We start from the raw sequence: 26,504 nt of genomic DNA, 5'->3' as shown, positions 1-26,504 counted from the left end.
TTGTGTTGGGAAAACCAGACAGCTACCTGCCAAAGAATGAAAATGGACCACATTCTTACAATCATATACAAAAATAAACTCAAAATGGATTATGGATCTAAATGTGAGACCTGAAAACATCAAAATCCTAGAAGGGAGCAAAGGTAGTAATTTCTCTGATATTGGCCAAGCTCTTTTCCCCTAGATATGTCTCCTGAGGCAAGGAAACAAAAGCAAACTATTGGAACTATGCCAAAATAACTCCTGCACAGCAAAGGAAACAATCAACAAAATTAAAAAAACAACCTACCAAATGGGAGAAGATATCTGCAAATGATGTATCTGATAAAGGGTTAGTACCCAAAATATATAAAGAACTTGTGCAACTCAACCCTCTTATAAAAACACCAAACCTACAAACAGTCCAGTTAAAAAATAGGCATTTTTTTCCCAAGAAAACATACAGATGTCCAATAGACACATGAAAAGATGCTCATCATCACTTATCATCATGGAAATATAAATCAAAACCACAATAAGGTATCACATCTATCAGAAATGTTAAAATAAAAAACACAAGAAACAACAGGTGTTGGAAAAGATGTGGAGAAAAAGAAACCTCAGTGTACGGTTGGTGGGGAGGCAAACTGGTACAGCCACTGTGGAAAATAACAGTTTCCTCAGAAGTTTAAAAATGGAATGACTCTAAAATTCAGTAATTCCACTATTGGTTTTTTACCCAAACAGAATGAAAAGAACAATTCAAAGAGATATATATGCATCCTGGTGTTTATTGCAACATTATTTACAATGGCCAGATAATGGAAGCAGCCATTGATAGATGAATGTGTCCACTGATAGATGAGTGGGTAAAGAAGATAAGGTAGATATACACAATAGAATATTACTTAGCCACAGAAAGAATGAAATCTTGCCATTTGTAACAATATGGATGGATCTAGATGCTAAGTGAAGGAAGGGAAGTAAGTCAGAAAAATACAAATACCAAACAATTTCATTCATATGTGGGCTTTAAGAAATGAAACAAATGAATGAAGAAAAAAAGAGACAAACCAAAAAACAACCTTTTGATTACAAAGAACAAATTTATGCTTATCAGAGGGGAGGTGGGTGGGGGAATGCTGAAATCAGTGAAGGAGATTAAGAGTATACTTATGATGAGCCCTGAGTTTATAGAACTGTTGCATCACTGTACTGAACACCTGAAACTGATATAATGCTGTATGTTAACTACACTGAAATTAAAATTTTTTTCAAAAAAAAAAAAAAAGAGGGGTAAGGCCCACAGGTACTGGTGGGTGATGGATGATGAAAGGTAATGGAATATGTGTGTTTCCCACTTCATGCCAAAATTAAAGATTTGATAGAATTAACACCAACATTTCATACATGGAACACTAAATTTATTCAATCCTTTTAAAAGTAAAATTCCAATCAAGGTATTCTGCTATTATGAAGGGCTCACTTTCACTAGTCCTTTCAGGCTTCCCAGCTTCTGAAGCAACATCTTTGGAAAATGTTGAGTCCCCATTGTTATGTAATCACTGCACTTCCACTAGCCATATAGGGTCTACAGAGTCCTACAAGATCTGCCCCACTGTTAACCCTGTCATGATCTCCTTATGCTTCTCTCTCTCTCTCTCTCTCTCCCCTGCTCTAGTCACGCCAGGTTTCTCTGCTGCTCCAGACTCTTACTCAGGACCAAGGTCCTGATGCTTCCTCCACCTTGGAAACTCCTTCTCAGCCTACTTGCACATCCCTAACCATATGCTTTGCTGCTTCTCCCTCAGGAATGCCTTCCCTAAACACTCTCTAGAGAACTGCACTCTTCTTAATGGCATTTCCTTTTCTGCTTTATATATCCTCGTATACTCATCAGCAATAAAAAGGAACCAACTATGAGAGGCATGTCAATTGAGATGGATCTTAAGGGTATTATACTGAATGAAAAAAAAAAGCCAATCTCTAAAGTTATGTATTATATGACTCCACTGATACACGTTTCTGTTGATAACAAAATTATAAAATGGTGAACAGTGGTTTCCAGGGATTTGAAAAGTGGAGGGAGGATTTGCTATAAAGCAGTGGCATGAGAGATTTCCTTTGTGAAGACAGAACAGATCTGTATGTCAGTTGAGGTGTTGGTGATGTGATAAAATGCAACAGAATCATGCACAAAGGCATGCCAAAAAAATGAGCGCATGCAAAACCTGGGAAAATAAAATACTTCACTTTATTGTGTAGTTTTTGATAAATGCACTACTGCAATTTTTGATGACTGCACTATTCCTGGTTTTGTTAATGTGCTATTGTTACGAAGGATATTACCACAGAGGGAAGCTTTGGTGATGAGTACAGAAGACAGACATGTCTGTGCTATGCCACAAATCATGTGAGTCTATACTTAAAGAAAAAATAAAGTAGAAAGTAAGATAAAAATTCTCCTCAGCACTTATCACCATCTAATCATCTAACTATGTTCTATATTCTCCCTTAGTATGCCAGCTCCATATGGACAAGGGATTCTCATTTGTTTTTTTTGCTCAGTGCTGTATCCACAGTACATAGAATAATTCTAGGCACACAGTAAGATCTCTATGAATAGTTATTGCATTAATTTATGATTAATGAATATAATATTTTTACATTCAAAAATCATCTTAACGTTGTGATTAATATCATGACCTTTGATTGTGATCCCAGCTCTGCTATTATCTAGTAAATCTTCATCAAATCTCTTGAACTTTTTATTCAATTTTCTCATCCAAAAAATTAATAATGCTTAAAAGGTTAAATTGAAAAAAGTACACACAATAATACAGAGATGGAGCGATGTTATTTGAGATAAACCTCTTGGAAATAATTATAGGAATATGCTTCAATAGCCTTACAAAATTAATATCATTTGACCTATGGTTTATGAGAAATGTTAACATAGTTTTAAGTGCAGAGAGATCACCACAACGTAATATATATGTATATGGTGGGAAATTTGGAAATAACCTAAATGTCCAATAACAGAAAAAAAGGGCTTTTTTTTAACATATTATAGAATAATTTGGAGATTTTTCTCTGGAAAAAAAGACCTCATTGTATTTCACAAATGAATATCTAATATGCATAGATCTAATTCTAAGTCAATTATGGTCAGATTTCAAATCTCTGTTCTTTATTAATATCATCACTATCAACAGCATAATTATTTTAAAAAATTCCCCCTTCACCATACCTTTTGCAAAATGCCTATATTTTACATTACATCAATAAATGTAAAATTAATTTTGTCAGTTATAATTTTGTCAGTTATATGCATCCCACTATTTTGGTCTCATGGCATTATTGACTATGCAAATAAAGATGATGTAAGTTATTAATAAAATGCTCTCCTCCCAGAATGTGTTATTATACATAATAGGCATACATACAAAGTGGAATGCAATCGTGAAATAAATAAATAAAAATGTATTCCACAATTCCATATACAGGAAAAAGTAATAATGACAAAGTGATATCATTATACTGAAATTATTAATGTTTTTGCATTTGAAATATCATAGGCATTTCCTATTCAGAAAGAAAAAAGTGATTAAAATTATGTCAATCAGACACTATTCATAAATTTGAGTGCACAATTATATGTGATAAACCTAGTTTAAGGTGAAAAATTATATGTGAAGAAGTTCAATTATTTAATTAATCTCTTTTATGAAGATCCAATTTTACATGAATACCACTGGCTTTTCATCATCTATGGAAAGTACCTGTTATTTTGAGACAAGGTGTTGAAAGTTGTTCAGAAGAAGCGGGGGTTGGGGGGAGAAGCAGCAGCACAGAATGCGTCTTCTCTCCTTGAGTAGTGAAGCTTTGGCCCCTTCTTCCCCCAGCCATACATTTATTCAACAAACACAGGGCAGTTGTGTGCATTTGCAGGATACTTGGTGGTTGGGGGTGCCACACAAATTAAGCCCCAGTCAGAGCCTTAAATATTTTCAAATGTTCAAGGGAGGCAAAATGTGTGTAAAGTTAAATTAAACATAATTAAATATAAGTAAGTAAAACTAAGTACAATTATGTAATACTTCATTATGCTTCAGGTACACTGAATTAAATCTTATATATAAACACACATTTTGCTCTTAAAAATCAAGTCTTAATTTTCTGACAATAAGCCTTGGTCATTTTCTGGCTGAGGTCTTTCAAAAATGCATAGCCTCATTACTCTAATTATATTCCCTACTCCTTCTTTCTTCTGAAATGCTATGGTCCTTTCCGTTTGTCTAATTAAGAGGTCCCCTGCACCACAAACTATCTTCAAGCTAGTTAATTTACTAACACACAATATTTAACTGTTTTTATTTTTTTAATAGGCAACATAAAAGCAATGAGAAGTTAATTAGTGTAAACTCCAATTAGGAATCATAATATTGCTGTCTCCTGGTATAATCAGAAAACACTACTTTTGGATTTCTTTCTATGCATTCACATTCTGTTTTTGCTATTTCTAGCAAAAATTACTATTATTGTTTTATGAAATGTTATCTTCTATTTGATCCTTTCAAAACAGACAGGACCAAATAAAGCAAATCTGATTTTGGTTGAAATCTGTACCAAGAAAAATCAGGAAGTGTATAATTTGCATGACTTCAAACATAACATATTAACCAGAGAGCCACACTTTTCTTTCCTTCTATGTTTGTGGTATAATGTATTTCAGAGGGAAGACTATTATTTTTCTTGGATTAAAGAAAGATATTGAAATCAACCTAACCCAACACAGGAATTTCTATTCTCTGTGACAACCCTTCAACATTCATTATATCTATTATTCTCCTCATATTTTGCCAGATTTTCCCTTTGCACAGCTACATATCTAATTCCTTCATTATAATTTCTAAATCTTGGAGAATGAGGATTGTCTCCTTGTTGGGTACAGTCTCCAGTTGGGTACAGCATCTCAAGTGTCTTTTCCCTGGCATTTAGAATACCTGTGTTCTAAAGCAGCACCAAGCAAAGGAACTGTAACGCAAACCGCACATGTATAAGTTTAATTTGTTGTAGCCATAATAATAAAGATAAAAAGAAAGAAGCGAAATCAATTTGCTAATATGTTTTATTTAATCCAATATATCATAAACATTAACATTAATTAACATGAATTTGTCATGATTATGACACATTATTTTACACTTTTCCTTTTTTTAGTAAGTCTTCAAATTATAAAATATTTTATTTATATGGTGCACCTCGATTTGGAATAAGCATATTTCAGGTGCTCAATAGCCACACGTGGCAAGTGGCTACAATACCAGACAGCATAGTTTTAGATAGTTTTTTTTAACTTTAAAAAATTTTTTTTTATTTTTTATAAACATATATTTTTATCCCCAGGGGTACAGGTCTGTGAATCTCTAGATAGTTTAGTTTTATGAACCTGGCCTAAAAATATAGTAATGTTTTTAAAGTTCATGAGACAATGTACGTTCACACTGCTTATGGCCAATGAAAATACCTAAATTGGTGTATTAGTTACTACACTTTATCATCTATTTTAAGAAACATATTTTTTTTTAATCTATGAAATACAACTTTTAATTGGGAGAAAAATGAAATCAGACATTGGTGGTTTGACAGGAACAACAACAAAAACAGTAATAAGTATTTAGAACATTAAAGGTCAAAAGAGAGAATATTCTTGCAATGATCTAAATGAGTTTATCTCCATCCTTTAGTATATTCTTACATGTACCTAATCTTTGAAGTCAAACTTCTTTACCACAGAGAATCTGTACTCTTTTACCCAATGATTTATAAGATTCAGATTCAGTCAATTTACTGTTTGTTGAGCAACCTGGTTTTGTGAAGTACCATTTCTTTTTTTTTTTAATTTTTTTTTTAATTTTTTATTTTTTATAAACATATATTTTTAATCCCAGGGGTACAGGTCTGTGAATCACCAGGTTTACACACTTCACAGCACTCACCAAAGCACATACCCTCCCCAATGTCCATATTCCCACCCCTTTCTCCCAAACCCCCTCCCCCCAGCAACCCTCAGCTTGTTTTGTGAGATTAAGAGTCATTTATGGTTTGTCTCCCTCCCAATACCATCTTGTTTCATTTATTCTTCTCCTTAAGAAACATATTTTTGTTATAAAACCCATGCTTAAATTCATTCTAACCACTATTAAATTTGTGTTGATTTGGGCCTGCATTCCCACCTCTAGACTATCTGTAAATTGTCTCTGTAGTTTACTAAGTCAACTTTTCCTTCTGGCTTGCTCATTCCAAACTTGGATAAGTATTCCTTTATTTATTTAACTCTGGTTTACCATAATGAGTTAGTTAGATTTACGAAAATAACCAGCTAACTTGACATTTTATGGTGATCCTTCTGCAGTATATACAAATACTGAATCATTCTGTTGTATCGCTCAGACTAATACAGTTGACCTTGAACAATGTGGGGGTTAGAGGTGCCTACTCGACTCAGGAGGGACTATCTCCCTATAACTTTCAGATCCCTAAAAGCTTAATTTATAGCCTATTATTGGTCTGAAGCCTTATCAATAATAGAAACAGTTAACACATACGTTTTATATTATATGTATTATATACTGTATTCTTACAATAAGGTAAGCTAGTAAAAGAAAATGTTATTAAGAAAAAAGAAGAAGAAAATACATTTGCCATCCTGTATATATATTGATTGAAACAAGCTTTGCGCAGTGGCAGTATCGTAGCCAATGAGGTTTATCCGAGGCGCGATTATTGCTAATTGAAACAAACCCATGTACAGTTAGGCCAGGATGGACTGGGCCAAGGTGGTGCCAGTTGGGGGTGGTAGGTTGGGTGTTGGCCCAGGGATGGAGATATGACACAGCTTTGCAGCCTTGGCTCAGCAATGGTAGCCACTCAGTGGGGGCTCAGCACATCTGCCCCATCTGCCCCGAGGTGTACCCTTAGCTGGTGCCCAACAGCAGCTGTGGCCATACATGAGTGCCTAGACTCTAGGAGGTCTATGACCTGAAGTGCCAACATGGAGAAGGGTGCACGCTAAACCTGGAGGAGACTGAAGCCAGGGCAGTCCAGTGCAGAGGACCCAGGAAGACAGGGTGTTGGGGCATGGGGCCCCCTATGGGACCATCCCTGCCCTCTGAACACTGTTCCTCCCTTGGGCCCAGCCTCCTGCCTACCAGCTTAAGGCAATCCACCTGACCACCCTATTAACACACAGGGAAACCCAAGTCCTGCCCCCAGGTAACACCCAACAGCAATCACATAAGTGTCCCCAAGTGGAAACAGCACAGATGAGCCTTTCCAGAATTCCTGACCCACAGAATCCATAATTATAATAAATTCGTGTTTTATACTACTAAATTTTTGAGTAATTACACAGCATTGGGTTACCAGAACAGGACTTTAACAGTATGACAGTATTTTGCTAACACAGTATTTCTCAAAGTATTCTAAAGATTTTGCCTATAAGTGGAAAAATTATACTTAAATATGACAAAAACAAGACTTGAATGAGATAAATCCATATATTAAATCATTAATATTAACTGGTTTTCCCTAAAAGAGGTAAATATATAGGCACTATAAAGTGTGTGTGTGTGTGTGTGTGTGTAGCTCCAAAAGTGACATTAATATATTATTTCATGCCTTATCAATACTCATTAGTAAGGAGAAGGTTAACTAGGTTTTAAGTTAACTAACTTAAAAAACTAAGGGGAGACATTTTAGTCACAGCAGCTACAAGAGAGCAGAGAAGTTTCATTCTGTAAGTTCTGCAGGAGGCTCTCAGGGTCAACTTCAAGTTCCATATATTTGAACAGAGTCACTTTCCAAGGCTGAAATTTCCCTGAGTTTATTATTAACAGGATTATCAGAAATATTTGTGTGCCCCAAGTGTATGGAGCTTAATAGCTTAGATAGTCCCATGACCAGATCATGCACTCCCCCAGACTTCTTAAATATGTGTCCGTAATTATAAGGCACTGAAGTATTAAGGCTCAGAATTTAATTAGATAATTCACTAGAGACGAGTCAGTTTTTCAGGCAGCAGTGCATGCAGGATTCATTTTACAGTGATTACTTCTTAGTTAAAATAGATATTTATCATAAAGAGGGTCTTGTCTGCACAGTTACAAACTAGTAGAAACATAAATGGAAATAAATGTGTCCAACTCTAGAGGATAACAAAACTGTTCTTTTGCACAGCATCAATTCTAGAAGACAAACACCAACACAGAAAATTTATCACATATATAATGGATTTGTTCCTTCCATTAGACACAATTTTAAAAGATTCATTCAGTTTTTAACTTTTCTATTTAGAAAGAGCTTATTCTCATGAAGACTGATGTCCCATCATGCAGAAAGGACAGTTCTAATTATGCCAAAATGACAGTAAATTTAATTAAAGTTTCTGACCTCACACATAAGACACAATAAGGGAGTTAACAATGTAAAATAAATGGTTAATTTAACTATTCATTAGTCCATTTAGTATGTATTTTTTATCTAAATAATAAGAAAACTATAAATGAGTATGAGTTTAAATACTTGTTTCTACTTGCTTGTCTTTACACATTATATATGCATTCAAAAGATGTGTAAATAAAAATACTACTGACTTCAAGGATGGCTTAAAAGAAGACGACTTCAACTGTTAAATAATTCAAATGGACCAGAAGTTTCAAACACATTGTGAAAATATAAAAAATAAACTGGATTTCAATGGTTAAATTTAAACTATTTATGACTTAGACTAAACAAAAACAACTTTGCCTAATATAAGCAATATTAAACACTAGACAGTTCCTAACTACAAGTATTCTGATCATCAAGATTTCAAATCTAGATTTCACACTTTAGACTTCTTTATTATTCTTTAATATTTTCAAATTTATGGCATCAAAATTCATCCCACAGTGATTTAGTTAGCTATTAAAAAAAAATTCAAAGAAGCAAATACAAAAATGAAATGTAAAACCAGAAGGCTAGAGAAATATGATAAATGCTACATGAATACTACAAATAATGATATGAAATACAAGTACCATTTGTCTTACAATTATTTAATTAGAATACAGTTGGATATGGTTTCAATTGAATGAGAAAATAATTATTCCAGAATACAGAAAATCTATGAAAATATGTAAGGACTTTTTCAAAATGGCTGTGTGATCAAAAGACCAGGGTCTTTGGGGCTAGAAAGACTGGATAGTTTCCAGCTCTCAAATGGTGATGTAGGGCCCTTAAGTAGTTAGTTAGATCTCCAAGTCTCCTACATCTGTAAAAAAGAGAGCAAGAATGTAGGGATGTTCAAAATAATATAAACACTTCTCATATAATACACACAATTTAAGTAGTCAAAAAAAATGTGATCCCTCTACTATAATCTCTTTTTAACCAGTTGTCAAAGAAGAAACAGGGTAATAGATAAGAAATAGATAAGAAAATGAGTGATCAGAGAAATGATCCAGTACAATATCCACTATACACACACATAGACAGACAGACAGATAGTTAGATAGATAGACAGATTTACCTTCTAACCATCAGTAAACTATGATAAATGCAGCGGAGTACTATATAGTAGGGAAAATGAACAAGGTACTATCTAATTACTGAACAATGTAGGTATGTTTTACAAATTCGTTGAGCAAAAGACAACATACACAAGAGCAGAAAATGTACAGCTTTATATAAAATAAAGTACAAAAACAGATCTAAGCTGTTAAAAGCATGAACAGTGGTCTCTCTTGTGGTAGGCAGTGACTGCAAAGGAGCACAATAATGTTTTGCTTCTTGACCTAAGTGATTTTTATAAAGACGTGTTTAGTTTGTAAAAATTCATCCTCATAATATGAGTATGTCCTTGTGAGTATGTTACACTTCAACAAAAACTTTAAGTATGAATAGCTTAAATACAATCTTACATATTTTGCTCCAAATTCCATGTATCCTCACTAAGCCACATATAATTACAACATTGCAGATTAAGCATCAGTCTTGAAGGGAAAATGAGTCAGAGTGGTGTCCAAGGTCAGAAAGGAACAGGTAGACATCAAATCCATGATCAAATTATTTTGAAATATTACAAATGGTAGATCATCTTTCTTAAATAGTATTTTTTTCTACATCACTCTCATCTACCTGGCTAATTTGTGGCTTCTTAGATCTTTTCTTAGATAGAGCTCTTGGATTTTAAGGAATCAGTTTCTCCCTGGGTGACTCAGTTGGCTAAGTGTCCAATTCTTGGCTTTGGTTCAGGTCATGTTCTCAAGTCCTGAGATGGAGCCTTGCAAAGGGCTCTGTGCTCAGCACAGAGTCTGCCTGAGGATTCTCTTTCTCCTCTGCCTTCCCTGCCCCCTCTCTCTCAAATAAATAAATAAAAGGTATTTTTTTTTTAAATCAGTTCCTCTCAACAGATATTCTCAATCTTGAGCACCCATCAGAATTACCTAAATGGCTTATTAAACCGCAGATTATGGGACCAACCTCAAACTTTCTTTTTCTATTGGGTCTTCACAGGGCCCAAGAATTTGAATGGCTACTTGTTCCCTTATTTTAGGACCATTATTAAGAAATATTCTTCCAAAAAAAAAAAAAAAAAAAAAGAAAAGAAAGAAAGAAAAATTCAATCTTGAATCTTGAATCATACATTACACAAGCTTAGGGAACTCCTTTGTTTCTCTATTTCTACCAATAAAATAAGAATAACAGCAACTACTATAAAGAAAAATTACAAGGGATAAGGGTGTCTCGGTGCGGGGGGTCACTTGGATGGCTCAGGGGGTTAAGCATCCAACTCTGCATTTCAGCTCTGATCTCATGATCAAACTCCACAACAAGCCCTATGTCAAGCCCTACCCTGGTCTCCGTGCTATGTATGGAGCCTGCTTAAGATTCTCTCTCTCCTTCTCCCTTTGCTCCTCCCCATCCGGAGCTCGCTCTCTCTCTCTCTCTCTCTCTCAAAATTAACTAACTAATTAATTGAAATAAAATGAAATGAAATAAGATAAAATAAATTCTCCAGGTGATTTTGATGTGCAGCCAAGACTGAGAATAATTGTTTTAGTTTTACAAACACTGACCGTTTTCTATGAGCCATTTACTGCAGAAAATTCTGAGGGCATTAAAATAAGTGAAGAGAAATTCTTAACTTTAAGGGTCTTACAGTTTAGTGAAGGAGAGGCACTCATAAAGAATATGTTCAATACAATGACAGAAATATGAAGATGAAGTACCATCCGGATGCCATGAAAGCACAGAGACAGGCCACTTACTTTCACTTGGCACTTTAAGGAAACATTTGCTAGAGGTTCTGGTTCATTAAATTACACATTAAATTTTAAATTATTTTTTCAGCAACACTGTGCCAGGCATTGTGTTAAACACAATTACAGCTGTGATAGATTCTTCAAAGGAGAGGTAGCATATCATGAATGTTATAATAAGGGAATCTGACCAAGTTAGAGAAGTCTAGAACAGCTCTGATGATGAGAAAGTATGGCTCAGATGTCATCTAAAGAATAAGTAAAAATCACTAATATGAGGGAGAGAACATGGGGTAGGAGTTTATTCCGGGTAGATTATGGAAGGAATACAGTGTTCTGAGGTATGGTAGGAAATCCTGAAAGTGCTGAAAGCAAGGGGTAAGATGTGATAGGTGAGGTTGGAAAGGCAGACAGGGTCTTGTAGGCTGCTTAATGACTTCTAGTCTTTATCCCAAAGCAGCTGGGGGATAATTTTAAGAAAAATGACACTAAGATTTTTTTACAGAGGGAGTGGCCAGGAGGGGCAGAAGGAGAGAGAGAGAATCGTAAGCAGGCTCCATGCCCAGGACAAGCCTGATACAGGGCTCAATCCCATGACCCTGAGATCATGACCTAAGGCAAAACCAAAAGCTGGATGCTTGACTGACTGAACCACCCAGGCACTTCAATCAGATTTTCTTTTTAAAAAGATCAGTTCATCCTGAGTTTGGAAAACGGCCAAAAAAGAGTAAGAGCGGTTGAAAGGATGCTAGGGGCCTGGTATACGCACAAACGAGAGATGGTGTAAGCTCATCATCCCTCCATTGCAGGAAACTTTACTATTTTTTTAATATATTTGACATCTAACATTGTGCAAACCTACAGAGTACAACATGTTAATTCAATACATGACGATTAACATACTGTACTCTATATCTCCTGAGGGGGGCTCATCTTCACTTCCAATCACAAAGGCACTTTCTTCGTTTATCCCCCCACTTAGTTACCTTTTTTTTTAATTAAAAGAGAATACCTTTTATTGAATTTTAACAATTCTTTTTTATTAAATTTTAATGTTCCAAGATTCATTGTTTATTATCTTTAGCCCCCTTATAATATTACATAGTTAGTGAAATGTTTCTTTTAGAACATTTACCACACTGTAAGATTCTTAAGAGTCAGAAAGCATTCATCTTTATGTGTCTATAAATTCCTACTACAAGCATAAAACATTCTGAAATTCTGTAGAACAGAAGAATGAGCAAAGAACCAAGCTATGGGCTCAGGGCACCTGGATGGCTCAGTTGGTTAAGTGTCTGCCTTCAACTCAGGTCATGATCCTGGGGTCTTGGGATAGAGCCCCACGTCTGGCTCCCTCTTTGGCAGGGAGCCTACTTCTTCCTCTCCCTCTGCCATTCCCCCTGCTTGTGCTCTCTCTACCTCTCTCTCAAATAAATAAATAAATAATCTTTTATTAAAAAAAAAAAAGACACACACTATAAGCCCAAACAATGAGAAACATCAATTTGACCAGAAAAAGAAAAGCAACTTCTCACCTTGTTGAAATTAACTTTTGATAGTACAGAGTAAACAAAGATACATGGAGGAAATGTCTTTATATTACCATATTAGTAATAATCAAGACTTAATTAATAATCAAGAGAAAAGATTGAGCTAAAGTTTAATAAAAATTGATATTAATACAAAAATTAATATTTTGGGAAGGTTCTCTGCAAAGTACTAAAAATTGCTAGTTCATATTTTATACTGCTTATTTAGAATAAAGATCCTGATACAGAATTTTCAAAAACTATCTATAAACTTATGTTAATAATCATACTTACTTTATGATTTTGGACACTACAACTGCAGATCATTGAAGTATTTGTCAAAATGTATAGTTAACAGGAAAAAGCTAAGAAAAAAAGAATCATACTCTTCATACTTCAGACAGAAAAACCATATCAAGTCAAGCTTTGAATAAAGCATTTCAACATTGGGTAACCTACAGAATCATGTTTCAATAGCGGAAGTCCATAGGTAACACACAGAAGAATTAGCTATTGACCTATTAAAAAAACAAAAAACAAAACAAAACAAAAAAACCTTCTAAATTTGTCCTATGCTAAATTGACATTTGACTCAGATTAAGGACACTGCCAGGGAGAAAAGGCTAAATCAGCTCTCTTGAGCAAGCTACCCTGACACCAAAAAAAACAAAAACAAAAAATACTATGGAGTATTATGCCTCCATCAGAAAGGATGAATACCCAACTTTTGTATCAACATGGACAGGACTGGAGGAGATTATGCTGAGTGAAATAAGTCAAGCAGAGAGAGTCAAGTATCATATGGTTTCACTTACTTGTGGAGCACAAGGAATAACACGGAAGACATTGGGAGATGGAGAGGAGAAAGGAATTAGGGGAAATCGGGGGGGGGGAGACAAGCAATGAGAGACTGTGGACTCTGAGAAACAAACTGAGGGATTTGGAAGGGAGTGGGTAGGGGGTTGGGTGAGCCTGGTGGTGGGTATTAAGGAGGGCATGTATTACATGGAGCACTGGGTGTGGTGCACAAACAATGAATTCTGGAACACTGAGAAGAAATAAAAATAAATAGTACTAGATCTTTTATGGTAGCTCTCTCACAGAATCTTTAAGGCAGAATTACTATCACATGACTTTCCTTTTATATCAGTTACTCAAGATAGTAAGTTTGAGAAGTATTTATATTTTCTTTCTCTTCATCATAGCAATGGGGAAGCAGAGGCTGAAAACACGTGTGGTACCATGAGTCAGGTTACATCTTTTAAATGTGCTGTGTGACCCTCTAATAATACATCAAAAATATTCCTTTGTGGTCTTCCCAGGTGATCATTACTATGTTCACTTATATAAAAGATACATATTTCCCATTATTATGATCTGTTAGGAAGATTGGTTTTAATCACCACATATACAGTTGAAAATAAAATGGAATATATATATATGGATAAAAACCTATAAAAAAGGGGAAAAGCACAATGATATTTTTCCATATTAGTGGACATGTTTCTAAGCCTAGAGACAAAAGAAAGCACAGCTAAGTAAAACATGAATTTTATCACAAAATTTAAACTTTCTCTTAAGAAAATAATTAAATATAAAAACTTGCTGTTACAATTTAAAAAAGATAATAAAACTAATAATTGAATTACACAAATGTATGTTTTAAAAATTATACAAAGACTACAAAAGATAAAGGAATGGTATATATAAATACATTATTCACAATAAAACCAATAAATCTGAAAATATGTACTGGGAATGTTAATCAAACCAGTATTCAAATACATAAGAAATATATACCTAGGAAAACATATATATGTATTTTTATATTTATGTGGATGTGTAAGTGAATATATTTAATATAGATTTAATTCTGGGGGTGCCTGGGTGGCTCAATCGGTTAAGCGACTGCCTTCGATTCAGGTCACGATCCCGGAGTCCCAGGATGGATGCCTTCATTGGGCTCTCTACTCAGCAGGGAACCTGCTTCTCCCTCTGACCCTTCCCTACCATATACACACACTCTCTCTCTGTCTCATTCTCTCTCAAATAAATAAATAAAATCTCAAAAAAATTAATGTATTAATATATAAAAATACACCCAAATGACTATAGCCAAGGAGCCATGCTTGAAGAGACAACTCAAGGTCTAGATCGGCTTAATAAAAATGTTGGGCTGCAAAGGATGAAAATATGGGGAGTCTCAGAGAGAATAAGTATACTTTGCATGTAAAATAAGAAAATAAGGGACTAAGTAAGTCAGCCACTAAGATGGTCCCTCCAAATTCTCACTTCTTAGTAGTTTCCTCCCACACTGAATTAAAGTTGACCTATGTGACCAAAAAGAATAAATAAATAAATAATAATAAAGAAAAAGAAAAACTACACCTTCAGAACATCTGGCTCTCAAACTTGTAGGGCCACCACAGAACTATATATTTGCATATTCTAAAGAGCTGCTGTCTGAGGTCTACCTATCTTCCACTCAGCCTGACTTTAGTTGCTGAGACCCTCTTTTTTGGGGAGGAGTCAAGATGGCGGAGAAGTAGCAGGCTTGGGACAGACACAGACACAGACACGTATGGACACATCCTCAACTACCGAGAATGTCTGAAAATACAACAGTCTGCTTGGACAAGCACAGAGGTTTGAGAGACAATCAGGAGCTTCACGCTTAGTGCAGACTCTGCTTAAGATTCTCTCTCCCTCTCCCTCTGCCCCTCCCTGCTCAAGTAAATTAAATAAATCTTTAAAAATATAAATTGAGGGGTGCCTGGGTGGCTCAGTGGGTTAAGCCTCTGCCTTCAGCTCAGGTCATGATCTCAGGGTCCTGGAATCGAGCCCCACATCGGGCTCTCTGCTCAGTGGGGAGCCTGCTTCCCCCTCTCTCTCTGCCTATTTGTGATCTATCTGTCAAATAAATGGATATAATCTTAAAAAATATATATATATATATATATATATAAATAAATAAATTGAGGGGCACCTAGGTGGCTCAGTGGGTTAAGCTGCTGCCTTTGGCTCAGGTCATGACCTCAGGGTCCTGGGATGGAGCCCCGCATCAGGCTCTTTGCTCAGTGGGGAGCCTGCTTCTCTCTCTCTCTCTCTCTCTCTCTCTCTGCCTGCCTCTCCGCCTACTTTTGATCTTTCTCTGTCAAATAAATAAACAAAATCCTTAAAAAAAAAATATATATATATATAATATATATTATATATATAAATTGAATTAAAAAAATAGTTCGTGAAAGTAACAGATAACTTTTATTTATTTATTTATTTTTTAAGACCACGAGTGCAAGGAGGGGCCGTGGAGTGGCAGAGGGAGAGGGAGAGAAAGAATCTTAAGCAAGCTTCATGCCCAGCACAGAGCCTGACGAGATCATGACCTGAGCAGAAATCAAGAGTCAGATAGTTAATGGACAGACCCACCAGGTTTACCTAACAGGTAACTTCTAAGGAAGGATCATATGAGGCATTTAAGTTTCCTTTTTTATGTTTTATATTACTCATTCTGGAGAAATCCAGGTACCACGTTATGAGGACTCTCAAGCAGCATTTCAGAAAGATCACGGGACAAACCTGAAGCCTCATGCCAACAGTTATCACCAGTTTGCCATCCATGTGAGTGATGGGCCTTGGAAATATGTTCTTCAACCTCAGGCAGACAGATGGCTGCAGCCCAGCCAACAGCTGACTGCAACTTCATGAGAAATCCTGAGCCAGAACCACCCAGCCACACCAATCCAAATTCCATTACACAGAAACTGAGCACAATAAATGTTTTTTTTTTTAAAGTCACTAAGTTTGGGGCAGTTTACTGTATAGTAATGTAAAACTAATACTGACAGAGGGGAGGGTGTGTGTGATAATGTGTGCATGTATTTGATTAGTAGATAGTAGATTACCAAGTTAACAATTATTTTTTCTTTAAAACACTGTGTTAAGTTGGTAAAGATGGTAATATAACAGACCATACAGTGCCTAACAAAAGTTATAAGCCAACACAACCATTTTGGAGGAAGTGTTTCAGTATACAGCATGAGCCTATATATTGTGTTATAATTGGACTATTTCAAACTATATAAAAATTAATTCAAAATTAATCAATAACCTAAATATAAGAACTAGAAGTATAATACTTTTAGAAAAAAGAGTCACTGGGGTAAAATTTTATGACCCTGAATTTGTAAATGAATCCCTAACTATGATGCCAAGAGCATGTGCATATATAAATTACACCCAAGCAGAACTTTTCAAATTTATGCATCAAAGGACATTATCAAGAAAGTGAAAAGACAATCTACTGAGTGGGAGAAAATATTTTCAAGTCCTATATAAGAGTCTACTGTTCAGAATATACCAAAAACTCTTAAACACAACTACAGAAAGAAAAAAAGAAATAGGCAAAGGAATTCAGTAGTCATTCCTCCAAAGAAGAAATACAAATGACCAGGAAGCACATGAAAGTATGTTCAACATCATTAGTCATTAGGGAGGTGTACCCCAAAACCACAATGAGATACCAATTTATACACACTAGAATAGTTCATAAAAAGAAAAATGGAAAATAACAACTGTTAGTGAGAATGCAGAGAAATCAGAACTCATCCATTGTTGGTGGGAATATAAAATGGTGCAGCCACTTTGGAAAGAGTTGGGTGGTTCCTCAAAAACTTAAACACAGAATTAGTCTATTACTCAGCAATTACACACCTCAAAATATACTCCAAAAATTGTAAACAGGTACTCAGGAAATTCTTGTGTACAAATGTTCACAGCCTCATGATTCAGAATAGCCAAAAGGTGGGGATAAAGCAAATATTCCTCAAAAGATAAGTGAACAAACTGTGATACATTCATACAGAGGAATATTATTTAACCACAAAAAATGAATGAAGTGCTGACACATACTACAATGTGTATAAACCTTGAAACACTACGTTAAGCGGAAAAATGCCAGTAAAATGTCACAGGATTATTCCATTTACATATCCCAATGTATAAACCCATAAAGATAGAGATCAGATTGGTGGTTATTGAAAGGTATGGTAGGCTAGGAGATTGGTGACTGACTGATTAATGGGTATTGAGTTATCTGTTTTGTTGATAAAAATGCTTTACAACTAAACAGAGATGGTAGCTGTATAGTATTGTGAATGTACTAAATGTCGCTGAATTATACACCTTAAGGAAGCTTATTTTGTGCTATTGTGAATTTCAGTTCAGTTAAACAACGTTATATAGTTCCAAGAAGAAATTCCATTTATGTCAATGCGTCCTATAGAAATATTAAATTCAGGAAAAAGGGAATACACTAAAAATATTTGCAAAATATTTCAAAACATGAAGACAACTAACAACAGGGAGAATCTGTAAGTCATTGGAATCTAGCTTTTGATTCTGTTTTTCTGGTTCAGCTCATCTGCCTTATAATGAAAATAAAGACAAAATATTATATAAGCCAATTTATAAGTGTGTGGCTATCACTTCCTAACTGAAAGATCTTAGATCAATTTCTTAATCATCAAATCCTGCATTTTTCAGTTTTTCTGAGATTAACTTCTCTCAGAAATCAGGATAATAATACCTGCCTAAAATAATGCTTAATGTACGATACTTTCTGTTTACCTACTTTTAAATAGCAACGGCATAAAAGGAATAAAACACACCAAAATAATTTTAGTGGATGTGTTTAGGTGGTTGGATTTTGTATGAGTTTTTTTTTCCATCTTTGTTAATGGGCGTTATGCGCACACACACAAACACATACAGTCAGACATACACACAGTAAAAATGGCATTTTACTACTCTAAAACCATCAGATCCCAAAGGGTTCTCAGTACAAACTGTGAAGAATAAAATGGAATTCAACATATAATTTGGAGTCTCCAGTAGGTATATAGGTTGGTTTGTTTGTTTTTTTACCAGTGAGCTAGATAGTCTGAACTAAGTGTGATTCCTCAAGGACTTAATGCTCCTGCCATGAAGCGCTGTTTTATGGGCCCACCTGGAAAGCTTTTCTATTCGTCTTTACCTGGTTGTTCTTCAGATCTTACCCTATGCTTCCTTTCCAGGCATGATTATCTTGAATGGAAATATTCTCTATTCTTTAATATTACCACTCCTGTAATACCTCACACAATGCTATGTATAGTGGATATGTGTTTGTATCATCTTGCCTCTGACTGTATGCTTCTTGACATAGATGTGCATGCGTGTGTGCACACCCACACCCCCCTCCACACACACACCTCATGCCTTATGTCTAGCTTGGTAGTTTGCTCCTAATACATGATGAATAAATAAAACAAAGCAAAGCAAAACAAAACAAAATGAACGAAGTAGTCTAAGATTGTGTGACATTTAGCTTATTTTTTACTTATTAAAATAATAGCTTCCTCTCACTTCCAGAGCTTGATGTGTCATAGAATATACGTATTTTTCCTGAAGTAAAGCAAAAATAAGAATATTAAGATTGGCCCATAGATATGTGGGTTCTGGTGTTCACTGTACTTTTTGATAAACATGATGCATTTTGTTGAAATATCCAGTCTCCCTAATTTTATACATCATATCCCAGAGTAGCAGAACCATTACACATGCCCAACATGGACATATGAATGATCTAACTTCCTGGTGCTTGCTCTGGTTTGGTGTAGACACTATGTTTTTTTTCCCTTTGGCCATTTTGATAGGCATGTAGTGATATTCCACTGTTGTTTCAATTTGTATTTACTTAATGGCTAACGATGTGAACACATCTTCATGTGCTTCATTTGTGATCTGTATGTCCTCATCAATGAAATGTCTGATGTCTTTGTCCATTTTCTGATTGAATAGCTGTTTTGGTTTTTGTAACTTGAATTTTGAGAGTTTTTCTATATATTCTAGATATCAATCCTTCGTTGAATATGGGAACAGCAAATATCTTCTTCCAGACATAGGCTAGATTTTCATCCTCAGAGCAAGGTCTTTTACAGGCCATAGTTTTTCCTTGTCTGTACTGTGATTTTGATGTATAGTTTGAGAACTCTTTTCCTACTCCTACATAACACTGATTTTCTGCTCTGTTTTGATTTTTCTAAAAGTTTTATAAATTTACATTTTGCATTTAAACCCAGAAACCATTCTGAGATTTTATATAGTGCAAGACTTACACAAGTGTATTTTTTCTTCCACTGAATTACTTTTACACTTTTGCCAAAAATCACTTAGGCATATTTGTATGGGTCTGTTTCTTAGTTCTCTATTCTGTTGCATTGATCTCTATGTCTATTTCTTTGTTCATTCCACATAGTCTTGATTATTGTGTCTACAGAAATACAATTTTTCTTAAGTTCATTATCAGTTTAATACAAATTTACAGTAAGTTAAAAGTCTTTGGATAAATACTATTTAAAAATTGGGAAATTGTAATATGTTGATTATAAAACAAGTGTTTTCTCTTGCTATTACATGTGCTTTTCAGAATCACAACGAATAGAGATATTACAAAGCAAAATTAAAGTAAAAGCGCTGAGATTTATAATAGGGAAAGATGTCTTCCATTACAATCTCCCTGCTTTTTGCAGGGCAAATTATTTTGAATAAAATATATAAATATATCGAAAGTATAGCACATGTGTACTCTAAAAGACCAAAGACTAAAGTCATTACATAGAAAGTCTTCTGAACTGTGAAATTTCATGTGCTCAAAGCCTTTCAATGCATTCTACGAGGCCTCCTGCCTTAAGTCTATAAATTTTTATTGTCTTGGAGCACATAAAAATTTCTTGAATGATTTCCAATCATTTATTTTCTACAGAAACTCATCTGCTGAATTGCCTTTCAACATTTACTTTGCTTCTTAACAGTGCAAATTATATCTAAATACAAAACACTCAACAACCATACATATTGCTCTAATTGTGTGCTGTAGAGCTGACACAGAGTAATGAAATGCTAATTGCAATTAGAACATTTTGTTTGTTCAGAACTGATTCCTTGGTTTGACCCACTTTCAGAATTTTCTATATTCACAAGGCTTATGCTCAAATACCACCAAAGAATCCACTGTCCATAACTTGAATCAATGTTTTCACGAGTCCTTTCCCATTATACACACTGCAGATCAGGGCAGAGCCATCAGGAAACTCCCACACTTACGTTATAATGAGGCTGTCTTGAAAATGGCAAAAGCCTCCATTTGTCAGATTTGCTAACCACCTGCCAAACCCACCTCGGAAGGAAACAGACTAGGACTGGCACACACACCTAGCAGAGTGTGCAGGCATTTGCTAGCTTGGTGTGGAAGACAGGACACTTTCTCCAAACCTCTCACGCAATATTAGTTTTCAGTATTCCCCTGCATCTACTGGATATGCCAACTCTTTTCTAGGTGAGTAGAAGACCAAATAAAACTATGACTTGTTACCTGAATGCATCACAAAGAAAAGTTTTTCAAAGATCATTACTTTATCTGTTTCAAAGATCATTACTTTACCTGTTTGACATCATATGCCAGAAGAACGTATTTCAAATCTGGTGAAACTGAATGTTTTGATGCTTTGAAGGTTACCTAGAAATTAAAAAAAAAAAATTTATGAAAGCAGTGTAAAGCTTAATATCAGAGACATTAATATGAATTTGGGTAGGTAGATAATTAAAAAGATCTCAGTTCACATCACAACACAGTGAGTAGTGCAGCCATTTTCATTCTTACTATAAATATGCATATACATCTATATATTTAATGTATGATTATTCAAATGGATATACAAACTTAGAGGCTATGTTAGACATTTCATTAAGAAGAAAATTTGCTAACGTATCTTTTTTACATGTTATTATTTAAAGACTATGTTAATAGTTTCATTATAATAAATAAGGCAAAAAATCACAACTTCATAAGCAAAATACTTTTATATTTGCAAGTTGAATTAAATTAAAAAAAGAAACAGTAACATGCTGTTTTTTCTCTTTGTACTTTTGTTTTCTTATAGGTTGCATACTTGTATTTAAAAGAAGATACTCATATTAAAGACCGAATCTCTTTAGAGGATACTCCCACAGTAAACTTAATTAAAACACAAATAACTGATTGTACTTGATTATAACTACACTGTACTGCTTGATTTTGATCCTATAATTCTATCATTGAATAGACCAGATGTCAGAAAGAATTGAAAATAAAGTGAAGGAGAAATGCATTGAGAGTAGAGAAATAATTTCATCTGAAGTGAAGATTACATTTAATTTCAGATCTAAAGAGAAGTCAAACAAGTTGACTTAATGCATCAAAAGTCTACAAAATACAAAGAAAAAATGGACTGCATATACATTATAGGCAGACTAGTTTGTATGGGTTTGGCAGAGAAATACATATGTAAATAATTTCATACACCTTATGCCAGGCCAATTTCTACAAGTCTGTTGTCTGCAAAAAATGAAAAAGGGTGAAGTAAGGGTTTTTATACTTAGAAACCCCCAAAACACAATAGAAAAAATCAAGAAACTCAGACTAATTAATATTTGAGAAAGAAGCTTGTGTGGTATAATAATCTCTGATTCCTTTCATAAAACTCCTAAAATGCTTGGAATTTTGAGTGATAGGAATATCATTCATTATTAACTAATTAATTAATTATTAGCTCCCTCTGACCATACTTGGTTTATGCCAGTGAGATGACTCAAGGAGTAGAGGTGGGGGGAGGGTGGTTAGACAGCTTTTGGAGAAGGGGCTGCCCACCAAAGGAACCAACCATCTGATTAAAGAATTAGAACTTTCTGTGCGAACTGGAGGTCAGGGCAGATGGAGGGATGGGAGATGGAGTTCAATCACATGGCCAATGATGTGGCCAATCATGCCAATAGTGAAACCGCCATAAAAATCTGTGAATGATGGTGGTGCCTGGGTGGCTCAGTCGTTAAGCATCTGCCTTTGGCTCAGGGCATGATCCTGGGGTCCTGGGACTGGGCCCTGCAGCGTCGGGCTCCCTGCTCAGAGAGAAGCCTGCCTCTCCCTCTGCTTGTGTTGTCTTTCTCTCTCTCTCGCTGTGCTTTTCTCTGTCAAATGAATAAATTCTTAAAAAAAAAAATCTGTGAATGATGAAATTTGGAGGTACTTCCTTATTAGTCAACATATCAACATACCAGGAGGATGGCACTTCCCAACTCCACAGAGACAGAGACTATGCTGGGACCCTTTTGGACTTGCCCTATTTACCAGTTCATTTGGTTCTCCATTTGTAGCCTCTAAAATAAACCAGTATTCATAAGTATAGCACTTTCTGTATCTTTCTCGCAAATTATCAAACCTGAAGGAAGATTGCGGGAACCACCAAATTTATAGCCAAACTATACTGAAATGCAGGTAGCCTGGAGACTTGAGACATGCAGGTGGCATCTGAATGGGGTCAGTCACCGAGTCCTTAACCTGGAGGGTCTATACTAATTCTGGTTAGTTAGAATTGAATCAACTTGTAGGATACCCATGGTGTCATGAAATTGTGTTGGAATAACACAGTTAATCTGTAAACCAGAAAGGCAAGAGAACAGAGTGGTCTGGAAGAAAATACTATTCTATGGCAATGCTAAGATTTGGAGGTTTTGCCTACATACATCTATCTATCTTATACAGCCTTTGTATAAGAGACTTTAGGAGAAGGTCAGAATAATCATTGGCAGTAATGCATCTTAAAGGTATTAGTTTTCATTTTTAATTTATTTCAATAAAAATAGAAATAACAACAAACAAGGACCACAACAGAGCTGCCATTCATCTATCATCAGCTCTGTAAATTACTTATAATTTTGTAGTTCTCAACTTCTTGTGATTAGTATTGACATAGGTACCCTCATCCTTATATTCCTTTTCCTGTCATTAACTTACTGTGTACAGACATCTGATGGAAATTGGTCTGCAAGAATTTTTAAAATATATTTATTTATTTTTATTTTAGAGAGAGAGAGAGAGAGAGCGAGCAAGCAGGGATGGGGTCAGTGAGGGGCAGGGGGAGAAGGAGAGGAGAATCTTCAAGCAGACTCCCTTCTGAGCATGTAGCTAGATGCGGGGCTCAATCTCAGGACCCTGAGAAAATGACCTGAGCCCTATATCAAGAGAGAGATGCTTAATTGAGTCACCTGGAGGCCCCCTAGTCATACACAAAATTTAGGGTGAAAATGAAGAAATAAGGTCTCATATCTCTCAACATTATACTACCAAGAGGTGTATTGTAACATAGTAAGGGGAGGTTTACTGTAATTTAAAAATTGGTAAGCAGGTGAGCACACAAAACAAAAGAATACAGCAGGAAGTCCTTTAATAAACCCTGCATTATCCCACCAGCAGAGCTCCTTTTTTTATGTTTTGGAAGAGCGCTTCCCCATCTGAATTAGTTAAAGAACATCTCACCTTCCTAGTCCTCATCCACTCTCACGTGATGTTCCTTACACAAATTAACTTCACACATTCACAGGTGTGTCTGCGCCTCTGGTCACAACATTTTAGTATCTTTTACAGTTCCTACAATTATCTAGTCTGACACTTTATTAATTATCACTATACTGCCTCCAGCTTATGCAGAACACAAACTGGGAAGCTTTCCAAATACCTTTTCAGGGGCCCAAGCTGTTGAACCTTCTCTGAATTGAGAGAGCTGTGTGCAGATCACTGATGCTGCAAAGGGACTCTCTGACAGTACATGCAGCTTTGTCAAGGGACACCAGAAGTCTCAGGCAAATCCCCCTTAGTACAGCCTTTAATGGTATCATCTGTTGCATCCCAGAGATTCATTCTTTCTTGCAGCCACAGGAGACCCCTTGCTCTACATTGACCCTAATTACAGACATTAGCATAGTTCTGGTTGAGACTCAACTTGATAGGACTTTAAATTAGTGCTGCCAATAACACTATTATGTTACCTGCATATTCAGTCACTTAATTACTATTGAAATAGAAGGATGCAGAAATAGTTTCTAGTGTGTTTATTAGTATTATTTAGCAATAACGTCTATGAGAGCATTCTCTGGACATGGCACAAAGGACATTAAAATGCATGAATTCTGCCATCCAGGAACATTCAACTAAAGCCAAGTGAGGTAGGACGAACAGAAAAATAATCATGCACATGGTTAATGAAACCAATTAAATGAAGAAGACAATACAGTTGATCAAGTTGAGAAAAAAAAATGTGTTCTTCTGGGCAGCTTGGAAAGATTTTGTTGTATTTCATTTGTATGTGTCATTCCGTTCTACCAAAATGTATCTATTGAACATTCACAATATGACCAGTACCATAGCAGACACTAAGAGTGCTATAAGGTTGAGAAACCACACTCACTAGAATTGTTTCCATCCCATATTGGAGAAGATAAGATAAGCACTGTTTCTCTATGGTCCATAGTAGGGTAGGAGTCTCAAACCCAAAAGCCAAAAGGGACTGGATATGGAGTGGCAGAATTAAGCTATATGGGTATAAAGAGGGTAAATGGAATAGTCAGACTGTCTAAAAGGTGTGGTAGTCCCTAAGCTCCAGATAAGCATCATCTTATAGGAAAGTGATACAGTATTCTAGTATTCCACATTTTTTTCAAGATCAGCCAGAAATCAAGATTTTAATTTATAATCTTCTTATTTTTAACTATAGCCCAATACTTTTAAATATATTTACAGGCACCAATTTCTGCCTGGGGGCCATCAATTTGCTAATTTTGGGAAAAATAATAATTGCCATAAAGCTGAAGGAAGGGAAAGAAGACAGTGCAATGAGATTTAAAGTACAGAATGGTGGGACACCTGGGTAGCTCAGGCGGTTAAGCACCTGATTCTCAGTTTCAGCTCAGGTCATGGTTTCAGGGTCGTAAGATCAAGCGCAGCATAGGTCTTCGTGTTCAGAGTGGAGTCTGCTTGATGTTCTTTGTCTTCCTCTACTCCTCCCTCCACTCATTCTCTCATGCTTTCTCTCTCTCAAATAAAACATTCTTTAAAGAAATGAAGAATAGAATGGTATTCTTTTCATATATTTTATGGTACTGTAAGTGAAAAATTCATGATCCAGTGTTTTCCAGATAAATGAAAATATAGACTATGTTATTAGAATAAGCTAAACAAAATGCACAAGAAGCTTAAAGAGATTACTGGAAATATGCGGGGCTAGCCCTATGGATTACTGCCAATATTAATAATGCATGTACTAATAATTGCTAACACGAATATAGCAGAGCTGATCACTGTTTTCATGAACGGTCAAGTTTAGAGCCCAAAAAAGCAACAAAATCAGATATGAATTTAGAGCAATTACTCTGGCAGTGGGTATAAAATGATCTAGATCTGATGACATCTTGAAGTCATTAGCTCTGGTAAGAAGCTCTCAAGGCAATTTGGGCAAGCAATGCCAAGAAGTTAAGGATGAAACAAGGGCATAGAGAGGAGGGAACACATTCAAGGGAGACGGTTGATAAAAACAAAATAATTTAATAATTAGATCTAAACACTGAGAAACAGGAAGTATACAAAACAATTTTTATTTCAAATTTTTACCACTGGCTTAATGTTGCTATTACAACCTAAGTTGGGAAAGAGAAAAAAAAAAAGCTTATTTTGAGAAAATTTTGAAACATGCCATTTTTAGACGTGTTATGATTATAGTCCTTTTATAGTATCCAACAGGGAAAGTTTGATATTTTGTGTAAAAACCTCAAGTTTAAGAGA

General features: G+C 35.4%; 1 protein-coding gene and 1 pseudogene across 5 annotated transcripts in view; one reads left to right on the top strand and one right to left on the bottom strand.

The window, feature by feature from the left end:
- Positions 1-26,504, bottom strand: part of DPP10 (dipeptidyl peptidase like 10) — a 1,361,251-nt gene that overhangs the window by 300,617 nt on the left and 1,034,130 nt on the right. For all 5 annotated transcript variants that reach the window (XM_032353837.1, XM_032353835.1, XM_032353834.1 and 2 more), the window contains one exon: positions 21,297-21,371. In XM_032353837.1, the coding sequence (XP_032209728.1) occupies positions 21,297-21,371 (75 nt within the window). The remainder of the gene's footprint in view (positions 1-21,296; positions 21,372-26,504) is intronic.
- LOC116597928 lies at positions 6,715-6,919 on the top strand (annotated as a pseudogene).

The sequence above is a fragment of the Mustela erminea genome, chromosome 8, assembly GCF_009829155.1.
Source record: "Mustela erminea isolate mMusErm1 chromosome 8, mMusErm1.Pri, whole genome shotgun sequence".
In the NCBI taxonomy this organism is placed as follows: Eukaryota; Metazoa; Chordata; class Mammalia; order Carnivora; family Mustelidae; genus Mustela; species Mustela erminea.
This window is presented reverse-complemented; position numbering and strand designations above follow the sequence as displayed.